At 38.8% G+C, this 14,790-nt stretch overlaps 1 protein-coding gene across 3 annotated transcripts in view; it reads left to right on the top strand.

The window, feature by feature from the left end:
* TXLNG (taxilin gamma) overlaps positions 1-14,790 on the top strand; it is a 53,930-nt gene that overhangs the window by 17,741 nt on the left and 21,399 nt on the right. For all 3 annotated transcript variants that reach the window (XM_019417995.2, XM_019417993.2, XM_053891813.1), the window contains exons 2-3: positions 8,486-8,789; positions 12,069-12,160. In XM_019417995.2, coding sequence (XP_019273540.1) covers positions 8,486-8,789; positions 12,069-12,160 — 396 coding nt within the window. The remainder of the gene's footprint in view (positions 1-8,485; positions 8,790-12,068; positions 12,161-14,790) is intronic.

Raw genomic sequence — 14,790 nt, 5'->3', positions numbered from 1 at the left:
CCCACTGCAGTTTGCCATCTGTCACCATACAAAGTTACTACTGTCTAGTTCATTATTAATGGACATTTAGGGTATTTCTGATTTTTTTTGGTTACTATAAATACTGCTACGTAAGTTTATATTATTTCGCAGATGTATTGGTTTGTCCATAGGAGAAATTGAGAAGAAATGAGTTTGGTGGGTCAAAGCTATGTGGCATAAGTTTTTCCTCAACATTTTATTACGGAAAATTTCAAACATAAAGTTGAAAGAATTTGATGCTATCAACCATATTGCCACCATCTAGATTCTTCCATTGATAGTTTACTAGCTTTTTCATTTATCTATCCATCTATTGGTCTCTTCACCCATGAAGCCATGTTAGGTGTGTACATGCTGGGTTTTAACAAATGCATGCAACTCTGTAACCCAAATCCTAGTCAAGTTATAGAGCATCCCCATCACCCCAGAAAGTTTCCTTGTGCCCCTTCTCACACAATCCCTGCCCTGAATTGGACTCCTTAGTGGTTAAACCAGTTTGTCCCCCAACCAGGAATGCTTGACAGTACCCCACACCCTCTCCCACATTGTGTGGTCAATGTTTTTGATGTGAATAATGCCATCTGATAGATTTTTTAAAAATGTGTATTTATTTTGAGAGAGAGCAAGTGTGAGTGGGGGAGGCACAGAGAGATAATTTCTAGCAGGCTCCACACTGTCCATGCAGAGTTGACGAGGGGCTCGATCCCATGAACCGTGAGATTGTGACCTGAGCTGAAATCAAGTGTCAGACGCTTGACTGATTGAGCCACTCAGGCGCCCCATTATCTGATAGTTTTAAGTTGTACTTCTCTCATTGTGAGTAAAGCTAAGCATATGTTTACTAGCCACTTGTATTTTCTTTTCTGTGATTTTTTTGCTTCATATTGTTTGCCCATTTTTGTTGGGTTGTGGGTCTTAGCATTCTTTGAGTATCCATTTGTGTTAAATAAAAATTACTTTTTTAATGTTTATTAAAAAAATTTTTTTTTTAATCTTTGTTTTTGAGAGAGAGACAGAGTGCAAGCAGGTGAGGAACAGAGAGAGAGGGAGACACAGAATCCGAAGCAGGCTCCAGGCTTTGAGCTCTTAGCACAGAGCCTGATGCAGGGCTTGATCTCCCGAACCGCGAGTTCATGACCTGAGCTGAAGTTGGACGCTTAAACCAACTGAGCCACCAGGCGCCCCTATTTATTTTTAAAAGTTTATTTATTTTTAGAGAGAGAGTGGGGTAGGGGCATAGAGAGAGCTGGACAGAGGATCCACAGCGGACTCTGAGCTGTCGGCACAGAGCCTGACGTGGGCCTCAAACCCACAAACTGTGTGAGATGCTGACCTGAGCCAAAGTTGGACGCTCAACCTACTGAGCCACCCAGGCACCCCAATGTCTATTTTTGAAAGAGACAGTGCGCACATGCATGCATGAACTGGGGAGGGGCAGAGAGAGGGAGGCAAAGGATCTGAAGCAGGCTACGTGTTGTCAGCGTAGAGCCCGATGCAGGATTCGAACCCGTGAACCATGAGATCATGACCTGAGCTGAAGTTGGACACTTAACCGACTAAGTCAGCCATGCGCCCCCAAAATTAATTTTTATCTTAAATGACTTGTGTAGAAGTTTTAATAACATTTACATATGTTCTGTGATGCTTCCCATGTTATTAGCATGAGTAGTTTTTGAATTTTTTTCAATTCCAATGGGAATAAAAATTGGCTGTAGTAATACTAGAAAATATAGTGAAGGAAAAAGAAGCACTACCCATAATTATACTATTTAAAAATAACCATTATTAATATATAGATGTATTTCCTCCCGGCACTTTCTTTTTTTTTTCTTTTAATTTTATTTTTAAGTAATCTCTACACCCAACATGAGGCTTGAACTTAAACCCTGAGATCAAGAGTCGCATGCTCTACTAACTGTGCCAGCCAGGTGCTCCTCCTCCCAATACTTTCTTTGTGTATGTATACACATACATAAATGTACACGCATGTATGTAAAATTGGTGTGTACTGTTTTGCAATTTTTTATATACATAGTATTTGGGGAGCATCTTTACCCATTATTAAATACATTTCTGTAAGATGGCTAGGCCAGGATAAGGGTGTTTGTATAGGGTAGTCATGAAGCAGTATATCATTGTGATTAAACACGTGGACTCAGAAACCAGATTGCCAGGGTTCACATCTTTGCCCTGCTATTTACTAATTGTAACCTTTGGCACGATACTTTATCATGTCAGTTTGCTCATTTGTAAAATGGAGATAATAGTACTTGTGACATTATTGTGAGGATTAAGGTGGTTAATATAGGAAAGTGCTTACAGTAGTGCCAAGATGTAGTATTTGCTGTATAAGTACTAGCTGCTGCTGCTATTGATTATACAGGAGATGATATTCAAGGAAAGGCATCCAGAATAGGTATTAGAGCAGAGTAGGAATTTGTATTTGCTGTATGATATAGAGGTCTCTGCTTAAGCAGATGAGGGCTGAGACATAATTTACAATATAAATAAAGTAGTTGGCCTAAGAATTTGCTTCATACCATGGCCTAGTGCAGAACCCCAAGTAAGTTCTTGAACAAATAGTCCTTACGGTAGAAAAATTGGGGCCTGCTATTTCAAGAGTCCAGCTGGACCTGGGCTTATTTATAAACAAAAAAGATCTTTAGAGCCAAAGTCAGTCTTTCATTAGCACATGTGAAAAATATATCAAAATTAGTTGCACCAGTTTTGTCATGTAATACCGTGTTGCTTCTAAAGATAAAGTAGTAATAGTGGTATTTTTCTCTAAGCTGTGTAGTAATGTTTAGGTACTCTCCATGGCTTGTTTTCAGTAGCCATTTTGGCTCCTTGTGCTCTCCATCAATTGGCGATTGAGTACCTTTTATGCATAAGCTTTTGCTGTCTACAGGAGGATATGCATACCAAATAAGTGATAATGTAATACGTGTGACAGTTGAGAGGTGAAGGGGGCGTGTCTGGAAAAACAAAAAAAACAACAACGTAGTATTAACTAAAAATAGAGAATGTTGAAATAGGACACTGTGGAATGTGATGGTTGTGTGCTCTGCAGATCTGCATCCTTATTTATGCTCAGTGCCGCCGGCTATTATTTTGAGTTAGGTAAACATTTTGGCCTTTCTAGTCTTTAAACCTTTTTCTGTCTCTGATAGTTGTAATTGCTTTTAATCTGAAAGCCAGAGTAACTTTTAATTACATTGATGACATTTTGAAATTGGTGAATATATTGCACCTTTTCTCCAAAATCGAGAGAACAGTAATAGAAGATACTTCCAAATCATACCTCTGATAAGGGACTTGTGTCTTTGCTATATAAAGAACTCTTACAACTCAATAATAAAATTACAGATAACTCAGGTAAAAAAATGGGTGAAGGATCTGAATAAACATTTGTCTAAAGGAGGTATACAGATGGCCAATAACTACATGAGAAGATTCTCAACATCAGTCATTAGATGAGATACCTTCACACTATAGTGGCTATAGTCAAAAGGACAGACAATAACAAGTGTTGGCGAGGATGTAGAAATAATGGAACCCTTACACACTGCTGGTGGGAATATAAAATGGTGCACTTAGAAAAAGTGTCACAGTTCCTCAAAAGATTAAACAGAGTGACCATATGACCCTAGCAGTTCCACTCCCAGGTATATACCCTGGAGAAATGTAAACGTATGTCCACATAAAGACTTGTACATTAATGTTCGTAACAGAATTATTCATAATAGCCAAGAGTTGGAAATAATCCAGATGTCCTGTCAACTGATGAATGGATAAATGTGGAATATCCAAACTATATGGAATATTATTTGGCAATGAAGAAAAATGAAGTAGAGATAACATACTACAACATGGATGAACCTTGAAATGCTTTGTGAAAGAAGCCAGACACAAAAGGTCACATATTATGTGATTCTATTTATGTGAACTGTTCAGAATAACCACATCTGTAGAGACACCATGCATTAGTTGCCTAAGGCTGGGGGTAATGGGAGGGTTTCTTTTTGAGGTGACAAAAGTATTCTAAGATTGATTGTAGTGATGGTTGCACAACTCTATGAATATACTAAACACCAGTGAATTGTACACTTTAAATTGGTGAAATGTATGTGAATTATATCTCAATAAAGGTTATGCAAAATCACTAATAGAACTGAAACACTAGAAATTGACAAGTTCCATTCCTCAGGTACCCTTATTAAAATTGATCCTAGAAGAGGCCTCAGGTTTTCCTTGGTGAAAATTATTCCTGCCCCCGCTTCTTTGAACAAATTGCTTGCTCATATTTTTGGTGTGGCTTAACAAAACATTTTCTGGTACTATGTGGATTTTATTATTATTACACTTCTGAGAAATTCTATCATGTTAGAGATATAGCAGTCTTCCATTTTAGTTATCTTTTACACATTTTTTTTTTTTAACGTTTATTCATTTTTGACAGAGCGAGCGAGCATGAGTCGGGGAGGGGCAGAGAGAGAGGGAGACACAGAATCTGAAGCAGGCTCCAGGCTCTGAGCTGTCAGCAGAGCCTGACGCGGGGCTCGAACTCACGAACCGTGAGATCATGACCTGAGCCGAAGTCGGACACTCAACCAACTGAGCCACCCAGGTGCCCCTATTTTAGTTATCTTTTAACAGACTTTCATCAGTATTTAAAACCAATATTGTGGCCAAAGCATAAGAGACTCTTAAAAACTGAGAACAAACTGAGGGTTGACGGGGGGTGGGAGGGAGGGGAAGGTAGGTGATGGGTATTGAAGAGGGCATCTTTTGGGATGAGCACTGGGTGTTGTATGGAAACCAATTTGACAATAAATTTCATATATTAAAAAAATAAATAAAACCAATATTGTGATTTCTTGAACCCATTCTTACGCTAATAGTTTTCAGGTTTAAAATTATTTTTTAAAAGTTGGGAAAGATGATATTAATAGCACTCATTTTTCCTCTGTACTGCTTTTGTGTAGAGAGTATCTGTTAACATTATCCATGTGCCCAATAGTATATGGCAATTCAGTATTTGATATAAAGTAGAGGTGGAAATAGTAGTTCTATGTATAATGTGTCATTAAAATGAACACTTTACATTTCCGTTTGATAGTAATACTTCTGTAGTATGTTATTTGGGCAGATTTGTGGCTTTACAGGTTTCTGCAGTAATGAAATTTAACAAAAGATGTTTCTTGAAACTTCATGAATGTCTTCTAAGTTTAAATTTAATACCTATGGGTTACACTTGAGAAACGTCATTCTCCAGAATGCATTATGCATGGAAGTGAATTTTAAACCTTTTTTAAAAGAATATGAGTCTTTGCAGTATTTCTAAGCATTTAGGCTTAGAGTGTGGTTTCAAACCATAACTCTGAAAATAGACAACCCATTTCCCCTTAATGCATTAATTTTTTTTAAGAAATGAAAGTATTATGTGTACATTATTTTTAAAGTATCATGGAAAGCGACACATTGCTTTTTTTTTCAATTTTATTTATTTGTTTTTAAATTTACATCCAAGTTAGTTAGCATATAGTACAATAATGATTTCAGGAGTAGATTCCAGTGATTGATTCCCTATGTGTAATACCCAGTGCTTATCCCAACAAGTGTCTTCCTTAACGCCCCTTACCTTACCCATTTAGCACATCCCCCCACCCACAACCCCTCCAGCAACCCTCAGTTTGTTCTCTGTATTTGAGTCTCTTATCTTTTGTCCTCATTTTTATATTATTTTTGCTTCCCTTCCCTTATGTTCATCTGTTTTGCATCTTAAATTCCACATATGAGTGAAGTCATATGATATTTGTCTTTCTCTAATTTCGCTTAGCATAATATCCTCTAGTTCCATCCATGTTGTTGCAAATGGCAAGATTTCATTCTTTTTGATTAAAGCACGTTTCTAATCTTTTTGTCAAGAGGAAAATGTTTTGGTTCTTCATAACTCTTGAACAGTATACAAATTGCACTTCTAAAATTTTTTTTTAAATGTTTATTTTTGAGAGAGAGAGAGTTCGAGTGGGAGAGGGACAGAGAGAGAAAAAGAGAGGAGGGGGGAGATACACAGAATCAGAAGCAGGATCCAGGCTCTGAGCTATTAACACAGAGTCCGACGCGGGGCTTGAACTCACGAACCGTGAGATCATGACCTGAGCCGAAGTTGGATGCTTAGCCAACTGAGCCACCCAGGTGTCCCTAAATTGCACCTTTTAAAATAAACTTTTCTGAAGGTATGTTTCACTTCAATAAAGTACACAAATTGTAAATGTTTAGGTGTAATGTATTTTCATAAAGTGAACATCTGTGTTACCCCATCTGGATCAAGAAATAGAATATTACCAAGCACCGCAGAAGAGCTTACTCCCAAAGGTAACCACTTGATTTCCAGCACAAATGATTAACCTTGCCTGTTTTTGAACTTTATATATAAACGGTTTACTATAGTATGGATTTCTGCACAGCATTCGGTCTGCGCGACTTACCTGTGTCACTGCATCTAGAAGTAGTTCTGGTGCTGGATGGCGTGAGCATAGTACAGTGTATCCCTTCTGTTGATAAAAAATTTGGATTGATTCCATGTTGAGGCAATTACAAATAGCACTGTTTTAAACTTTCTTGGCCTTTGGCTGCACACGTGTACACACTTGGGTAAAATCCTAGGAGTAGAATTAACTGGGTTGAAAGGTATCCGTTTTGCCAGTTTTTCAAAGTGACTATACCAATTTGTTCTTCCAAAAGCACAGTACCTGATTGATCAACGTTACAAAAGATTTAGTTCCCATAATCTCCCTATCCCCTGCTACTTTGATACTTAAAATTATTTTTAGGGGTGCCTGGATGGCTCAGTTGGTCACTTGTCTGACTCGTGATTTCGGCTCAGGTCGTGATCTCACGGTTCCTGGGTTTGAGCCTTCCGTCAGCTCCACGTGGACAGCTGACAGTGGGGAGTCTGCTTGGTATTCTCTCCCTCTCTCTCTCTGCCCCTCCCCACGGGCACACATTTTCTCTCTCTCTCTCAAAATGCATAAACTTAAAAAAATTGTTTTTAATTGTTCAGTTGGAAATACTATTGTAACTTGAAATAACAAGTCTCTGCTCTCCTATTAACTGGAAGGTAAACCTTTGTCCACTTGTGATAAGAGAAACACACTAGACAGCTACCCCCTCAATTGTATTATTCAAAAAAAGGAAGATGCCCTCCTTCATACAGAGAGGAAATGTATAGAATTCAAATTTGTGCCACATCATATGACCAAGTAGTGTTAAGGGGTGAGGGAGAATCCCATAAATGAATGGGGTTAACAATAGGATAGAAGAGAGAGTAAGGTAAATTTTACTGATTTGAGAATAAAATACTAGAATACTGCCTTCTCTCCCATGCCTACTGTCTATATTTGTTAGGGCAGGGATAGTTGCTTAAAACATTATTCTCAAAATTTCTGTGGCTTAATGTGAGAGAAATTTATTTTTATGCTCCTCTAATCCAGTGTGGGTGTTCTTTGTAAGAAGGGCAGCCTTCCCTTGTAAGTACATGGGACTTAGGGGCCTAGACTGTCACTTATTTCATCCTGTGGCTGTGCCATCTGTCAGGGCGTAGGAGACCTCTGCATTCAGCCAGAGTGGGGAAGAGATGATGGGGAAAGAATGTGTGCTTCTAAGAATAAAAGTCTTGTTGCAGAAGGGACAGTCTTTACTTGGTCTTATATTCTATTGGTGGGAACTTCACATGGGAGTTCCACTTACATATGGGGGCCTGGGCAACGTAGTCCCAGGCGGACATTTGTCTAGTAGTGCCAGCTCCACAGGATATTGGAGGAGCATGGGTGTTTGCTGGATAGCTGGTGAGCCATCTCTGCTGCACCATCTCATCAAGGATAAGACCAGGATAATTAATGGTCACTAACTTGGGAGAATTTCACTTCTAAGATGCTAATTATTTTAAGTAGTGAATTTTTATATGGAGCTAAGTTTAGATTTACAACTAAATGTCATTTCTCACTTCTTTTGGTACCACTTAGTTGTGTGATTTACTTTAATTTTCTTATACTTTATAGTTACATCACCTGTCTATGAAACTTAGAAATTACCATGTTTGGGGCGCCTGGGTGGCTCAGCCGGTTAAGCGGCCGACTTTGGCTCAGGTCATGATCTCTCGGTCCGTGAGTTCGAGCCCCGCGTCGGGCTCTGTGCTGACAGCTCAGAGCCTGGAGCCTGTTTCAGATTCTGTGTCTCCCTCTCTCTGACCCTCCCCCATTCATGCTCTGTCTCTCTCTGTCTCAAAAATAAATAAACATAAAAAAAAAATTAAAAAAAAAAAGAAATTACCATGTTTATATCAGTTTTACAAATCAGTAAGAAACAAAAAAAGCTGTCAACCTATGGTATGTCGTTAGATGTAAACATTGATTACATTTGATATAACCCCTCTTCCATCTTTTTTCCTCCTTCCGTCTAGTTTGTGATTGGCACAATGGAAGAAGCTGGAATGTGTGGGTTAGGGGTGAAAGCAGACATGTTGCGCAACTCTCAATCAAATGATATTCTTCAACATCAAGACTCAAATTGTGGTGGTACGAGTAACAAGCATTCATTGGAAGAGGATGAAGGCAGTGATTTTATTACAAGGAACAGGAGTTTGATGAGCCCAGCATACTGTACACAAGAATCGAGGGAGGAAATTCCTGGGCGAGAGGCTCGAACAGATCCCCCTGACGGTCAGCAAGATTCAGAATGCAACAGAAACAAAGAGAAAACATTAGGTAATAATCTGTGCTCAGTGATTGGGCATTTTCACATGCTGCTCTTTTTACTTCTGCTTTCTTCAGTGCAGGTGATCTTGAACATGGCCGGTGTTGAGACACATGTTGTTTAGCTAACACAACTCTTGTCTGCAGTGGAGTCAGTCTGTATCTGCTGCCTTTTGTGTAGGAGACAAAGAGCAGGAAGTTGTTTTCCCTAAATAATCAAGAATAGGCTTTCTTGACAAAATTTGGGGCCAGCTTGACAGAGGTAGTGTTTGACTTGCCTTTTTGCATCTGTAATGGAGTCTGACTGGAATTTACTGTGAAAACTGTATATTTATTTGATTTGTTTGAAAACTCCTCCTAAAACTTTAGAGAAAACATAATGTCTGGAGTTCAGAAAGTGGGTTAAGACTGGCTTTCAAGGGTATGTTTTCTTTTTCCTGCTGTGTTTGAGATTTAGGACTAAAAAGGTAATGCATCAAATCTTGTTAGGAAATCCGAAATCCCCTTTTATTTTAGCTTTACTTATTGCCCCTAAGTTTTTTATACTTACTATACCTAAGATTAATACTGTTAGATTTGTATGGTTTTCTCCATAGAATTATCCTTATATATTTTTTAAGTTTATTTATTTAGAGAGAGAAAGAGTGAGAGAGGGAGGGAGGGGCAGAGAAAAAGGGAGAATCTCAGGCAGGCTCTGTACTGTCAGCACGAAGCCCATCCAGGGCTCAAACTCAAAAAACCATGAGATCATGACCTGAGCTGAAATCAAGAGTTGGACACTTAACCAACTGAGCCACCCAGGTGCCCTGAATTATCCTTATTAAATCCATTTTCTGCCAACTTGGAAAACCTAAAAATTATTATAGAAAGACAAATAATTTTAATTCCTTACAAATAAATTTCTTCAAAATTGGCAGCCCCAATTATTTGTGTGAAAGCAGATGGAGTCTTAAAAAGTTACACATAATGTTACCATGTGACCCAGAATTCTACATTTAAGTATGTACCCAAAAAGGTTGAAAGCACATGTCCATACAAAAATGTGTACACGAGGATTCATGGCAGCTTTTTTCATAATAGCCAAAAAGTTGAAACAATACCGTTATCCACCAGCTGATGAATGGATAAACAAAATGTGAATCTGTACAGGGGAATATTATTCAGTTCTAAAAAGGAATGAAGTACTGATAACATCCTACATGGGTGAATCTCGAAAATGTGCTAAATGAAAGGAACCGGACACAAAAGTCCATATAATAGGTTTCCATTTTATATGAAATGTTCAAAATTGGCAAGTCTGTGGAGACAGAAAGTGGAATAGTGGTTGCCAGGGTCTTAGAGTGGGAGCGAGAGGGAATGACTGTTAATGGATATGGGGCTGCTTTTTGGGGTGATGAAAATGTTCTGGAATTAAGCAGTGGTGATGGTTGCACAACTTTGTGAATGCACTCAGTTGTACACTTTTAAAACGGTGAATTTTGGGGTGCCTGACTGGCTCAGTTGGTAGAGCATGTGACTCTTGATCTCATTGTTGTGAGTTTGAGCCTCACGTTGAGTGGAGAGATTGGTTTAAAAAATAAAGGGGTGGTTTTTATGGTATGTGGATTTTATCTCAAAAAAACCAAAAAATAGGAAAACCCAGATGGAGTATGGGTTTTTAAATCTTGATTAAAAATTGCAGGTTATATTATGGCTACTTCTAATCCTATTTAATAATCATGTTTAGCCATCTCTTAAAATTCTTACTGGCCTTGGGCTGTGAATGAGAGGTTTTGGTATTGTGGATAGGAAGGTGTTCCATTTTGAAGTCATTTTTTCTTTAAAAAAAATTTTTTTTAATGTTTGTTTATTTCTGAGAGAGAGAGAGAGACAGACCGTGAGCAGGGGAGGGACAGAGAGAGAGAGGGAATCACAGATTCTGAAGCAGGCTCCAGGCTCTGAGCTGTCAGCACAGAGCCTGACGTGGGGTTTGAACTCACAGACTGTGAGATCATGACCTGAGCTGAACTTGGACGCTCAACCGACTGAGCCACCCAGGTGCCCCAAAGTCATTTTTTCTTCATAGCAGTCTATGTACCACATAACAGAGTCATTTTAATATATATTTCTAGGGGCTCCTGGGTGGCTCAGTTGGTTAAGCATAGGACTCTTGATTTCAGCTCAGGTCATGATCTCATGGTTCATGAGTTGAAGCCCCACATCGGGCTCTGTGCTGACAGTGCAGAGACTGCTTGGGATTCTCTCTCTCCCCCTCTTACTGCTCCTCCCGTGAGCACATATACATGCTCGCTCGCTTGCTCGCTCTCTCTCTCTCAAATAAAATGAACTTAAAAAAAACACACACACACATATATATTTCTAAATGAAATATCCTACATATAAGAGAAAACATTTTTAAAAATAAGAATGGTTTTTTAAAAAATAAAACATTACAGGGGAGCCTGGGTGGGTCAGTCGGTTAAGCATCCGACTTCGGCTCAGGTCATGATCTCATGGTTCATGGGTTCGAGCCCCGTGTCGGGCTCTGTGCTGACAGCTCAGAGCCTGGACCCTGCTTTGGATTTTGTGTCTCCCTCTCTCTCTGCTCCTCTCCCACTCATGCTCTGTCTCTCTCTCTCTCAAAAATAAATAAACATTAAAAAAAAGATTTTAAAAATAAAACATTACCACTTATTTTGAAAGACCATTTGTCCTCTATCTCAGCCACCTGCTTCTCCCTGCCAAAAAGTTTTAAAATTACTCTTTTTAGTGCCTCTCATGGGGAAAAGAAGTTATGATGACATTCTTTTATATACACTAAACTTGGTTAACACATGGAATGTGCTTTTACTAAATCATCAGAAGTTATTTTAATTGCTCATGGAAAAGATATATGTCACAAGTGATTATGTGCATCTGAGATAGAAAGTACCAACTGAAATTTCTTTTGAACTTGCTTCTATATTTGTACTTGGTGAGGAAGCTTTTAAAAATATTCTGCCCTTTGTAACTTGCCCTTTGTCTTAACTTGGACACCAATGGTTAAGCAAGGGAATTTTTAAGCCTTCAGCAAGAGTTCTTAAAAATAGCTAGTGGTATTAGTGAATGAAGAAATTTGGGGTAGGTGGGGGTTGTGTGCTAATCCAGAACTTAAAAATAACTTTCTTAATTTAGCTGGTAAATCTTACTTCTAGTTGTAGGTACAAATTATTTCACTATGGCTATCAGAACATAGGAAGTGCTCCATAGAATTTACAGGTTAAGTTTGATCTCACTCTTCTGGGACTTATTTCTTATCTTGTTAATCATCAGGAAAAGAAGTTTTATTATTGATGCAAGCCCTAAACACCCTTTCAACTCCAGAAGAGAAACTGGCAGCTCTCTGTAAGAAATATGCTGATCTTGTGAGTATTAAATAAAGGTAGTAAGGTTCATATGAAATACAGTAAAATATGTACGTGCTTGATGTAGCTTTAGATGTAACATATTGTATTCCAAAATTGGAGAGGAGACTGTCGTTTCTTGGGGCTTTTTGTTGCTTGTATGACTTCATTTTATAAGGTGATACATATAGAACATTGTAATGCTAAGATACAGCATAGATTTTTTAAAACTCAGTTTTAGGAATGAAAAGGCTGACTTAGAAGCACTGTGTTTTGATGCTTTAGATGCTAGTTGGGGTGTAGTGGTTCCTGTACTTAACTTTTCCCAAGGGAATTCTAGAGATAAAGGCTCTACCCATTGTAAATGAAATTGTGAATTAGATGAAATAGTCTACTAAAACAATACTGTCTCAGGAAATCTTTATTTCACATCTGTGTGCCAGAGATTTCTTTTTCCATCTTCGAAAGACACTGACCTCATTTGTTCTGTGCCTATGTTATTTCAAGTAGCATTAGTTCTTTTTTTAAATTTTTGAAAGAAGTCTCAACATGAAAACCCTGCCATCCTGTTTAAGTTGAAGAATAGGGAAGTCAGAACCCTTTGAAGTAAGGGTTGTGGGAAACTTTTAGAGTGAGTAGTTGTAATATAAATGCTAAAAGTAATGCCTTTTGTAAAACTAGTGTGAACTATTGACAGTTTTTATGCATTTTCATCTGTTGTTAAAACAGTTGTTACATGTCATAAATAGTACTTTTTGTCATTGACCAGCTCTAAAAATGAATTGTTTTATTACTCAAAGAATTCTAGTTACTCTCCCTTGATTTATAAAGGGGTGTGTGTATTCCCCCACGTAGCTGGCATTCGGCAGCCTAGCACCTTCTATTCAGAGCAACAGGAAACCTTGTGTGACAGTATAAATGGCCCAGAACAGTCACAGATGCAAAGATGGCAGAAAACACAGTGTGTTCAGATTGCTGGCTTCAGGAAAGGAACGCTTCCGTCTGCAGAAGACAGTCGCTGTTGGTTGCGAGAAGTGATGGGAAAAGAAGACAAGGTCAAAAAAGGGAAAAGAGAAAAAGCAGTGTAGAGGGTTAGCTACTTGCCCCAGTATTGTGACGATGGCAGATTGCCGTGAATAAGTTAGAAGAAGAAAGGACAAATAGTCGCCTACGGCAGTCCTTCTCAGATTCACGCATGTCATTGGAACTTCTGTTAAAAGGCACATTCTGATTCACTGGGTCCAGGTTTGGGCCTGAGAGTCTGTATTTTAACAAACTCCCAGCTGGTGATGATGTTAATGCCGTTAACCCTGAGATCACACTTCAAGTAGCAGGGGTCTATGGTGTTTTTATTTGTGGCTTTTGTGTGTGTGGAGGTGGGTATGGTTATTTTTGTAAGTACCAGTAATGATAGCTGCATTCATTTCAGGATGCGTAACACATTGGAGATTGGCCTAGTGAGTAACCTGACTTAGATTTGTGCTGAATTTATGAAGGACGAGATGTGTACTGTTTACAGAAAATGTACTGAAGTTTTATTTGTTGAAACAACACTCATTTCTTTTAAAAGGTATATAGGCTATATAGCAGTGAGACCGTGAATGGAGTAGCCTTTTCCTAAGGATTAGAGACCTTACCTTTTGCCATCACTGTCCTCTGCCCTTTAGGGGGTGGCATTATCTGCCATCACTGGTGCCCGTGGCATGGATGAGTAGAAAAGGCAGAGCAGGTAGAGTGGCGTGTTGCACTGCAATCGATATTGTCCACTGGGGAGACCTTGTGGCCTCCACATTTACCAGATAGCATAGGTTCACGAAATCCTCACATTTCACTTGCTAAGTGTGGATACCCTTAGGCTGGTAACACGATTCTTTTTTTGAGAGAGAGACAGACAGACAGACAGAGAGGAAGACACAGGATCTGAAGCAGGCTCCAGGCTCTGAGCTGTCAGCATAGAGCCCGATGCGGGGCTGGAACTCACGAACTGTGGGATCATGACCTGAGCCGAAGTCAGACGCTTAACCGACTGAGCCACCCAGGCGCCCCTTACAACACGCTTCTTAAGTACTTGTTATAGTGCTGTTCTTTCCCATTCCTTAGTCAGTTTGTGTAGATTATTATAGTGGGATAATAAATCTTGATATCTGGTGGCATAGGTGTTGTATGTATCCTTCTTATTACTCTTTTTGCCAGAAGTATCTTGGCTACTCTTGGCTCTTTATATAAAATTCTAAGTTCAACTTATTGGGGAAAATTGGGGGAAGAAACACCAGTTGGGGATTTTGAAGAGCATTTCATGGAATCTGTTGGTGCATTTGGGGGAGAATCGCCATCCTCCTGAAGTAGATGGAATTTAAAAAGTATATATCCTCGGTTGCCTGGCTGGCTCAGTCCATCGGGCATGTGACTCTTGATCTTGGAGCGGTGAGTTTGAGCCCCACATTGGGTATAGAGATTACTTAAAAAAAAAGTGTATATCCTTATGGGAAAGAAATTAGGTTCTTAGACACCATACACGATGATTAGTTCCAAATGGGTTAAGGATTTTAAATGCCAAAAATTAAGCTTGAATAATTTTAGATATTTAGATTTATTTAGATAATAAGCGAATATTTTTCTAAATTGGAGTTAACAGAAGGATTTATTACAAA

This window comes from Panthera pardus, unplaced genomic scaffold (assembly GCF_024362965.1).
Source record: "Panthera pardus isolate Hobbes unplaced genomic scaffold, ASM2436296v1 HiC_scaffold_27, whole genome shotgun sequence".
Classification (NCBI taxonomy): Eukaryota; Metazoa; Chordata; class Mammalia; order Carnivora; family Felidae; genus Panthera; species Panthera pardus.
This window is presented reverse-complemented; position numbering and strand designations above follow the sequence as displayed.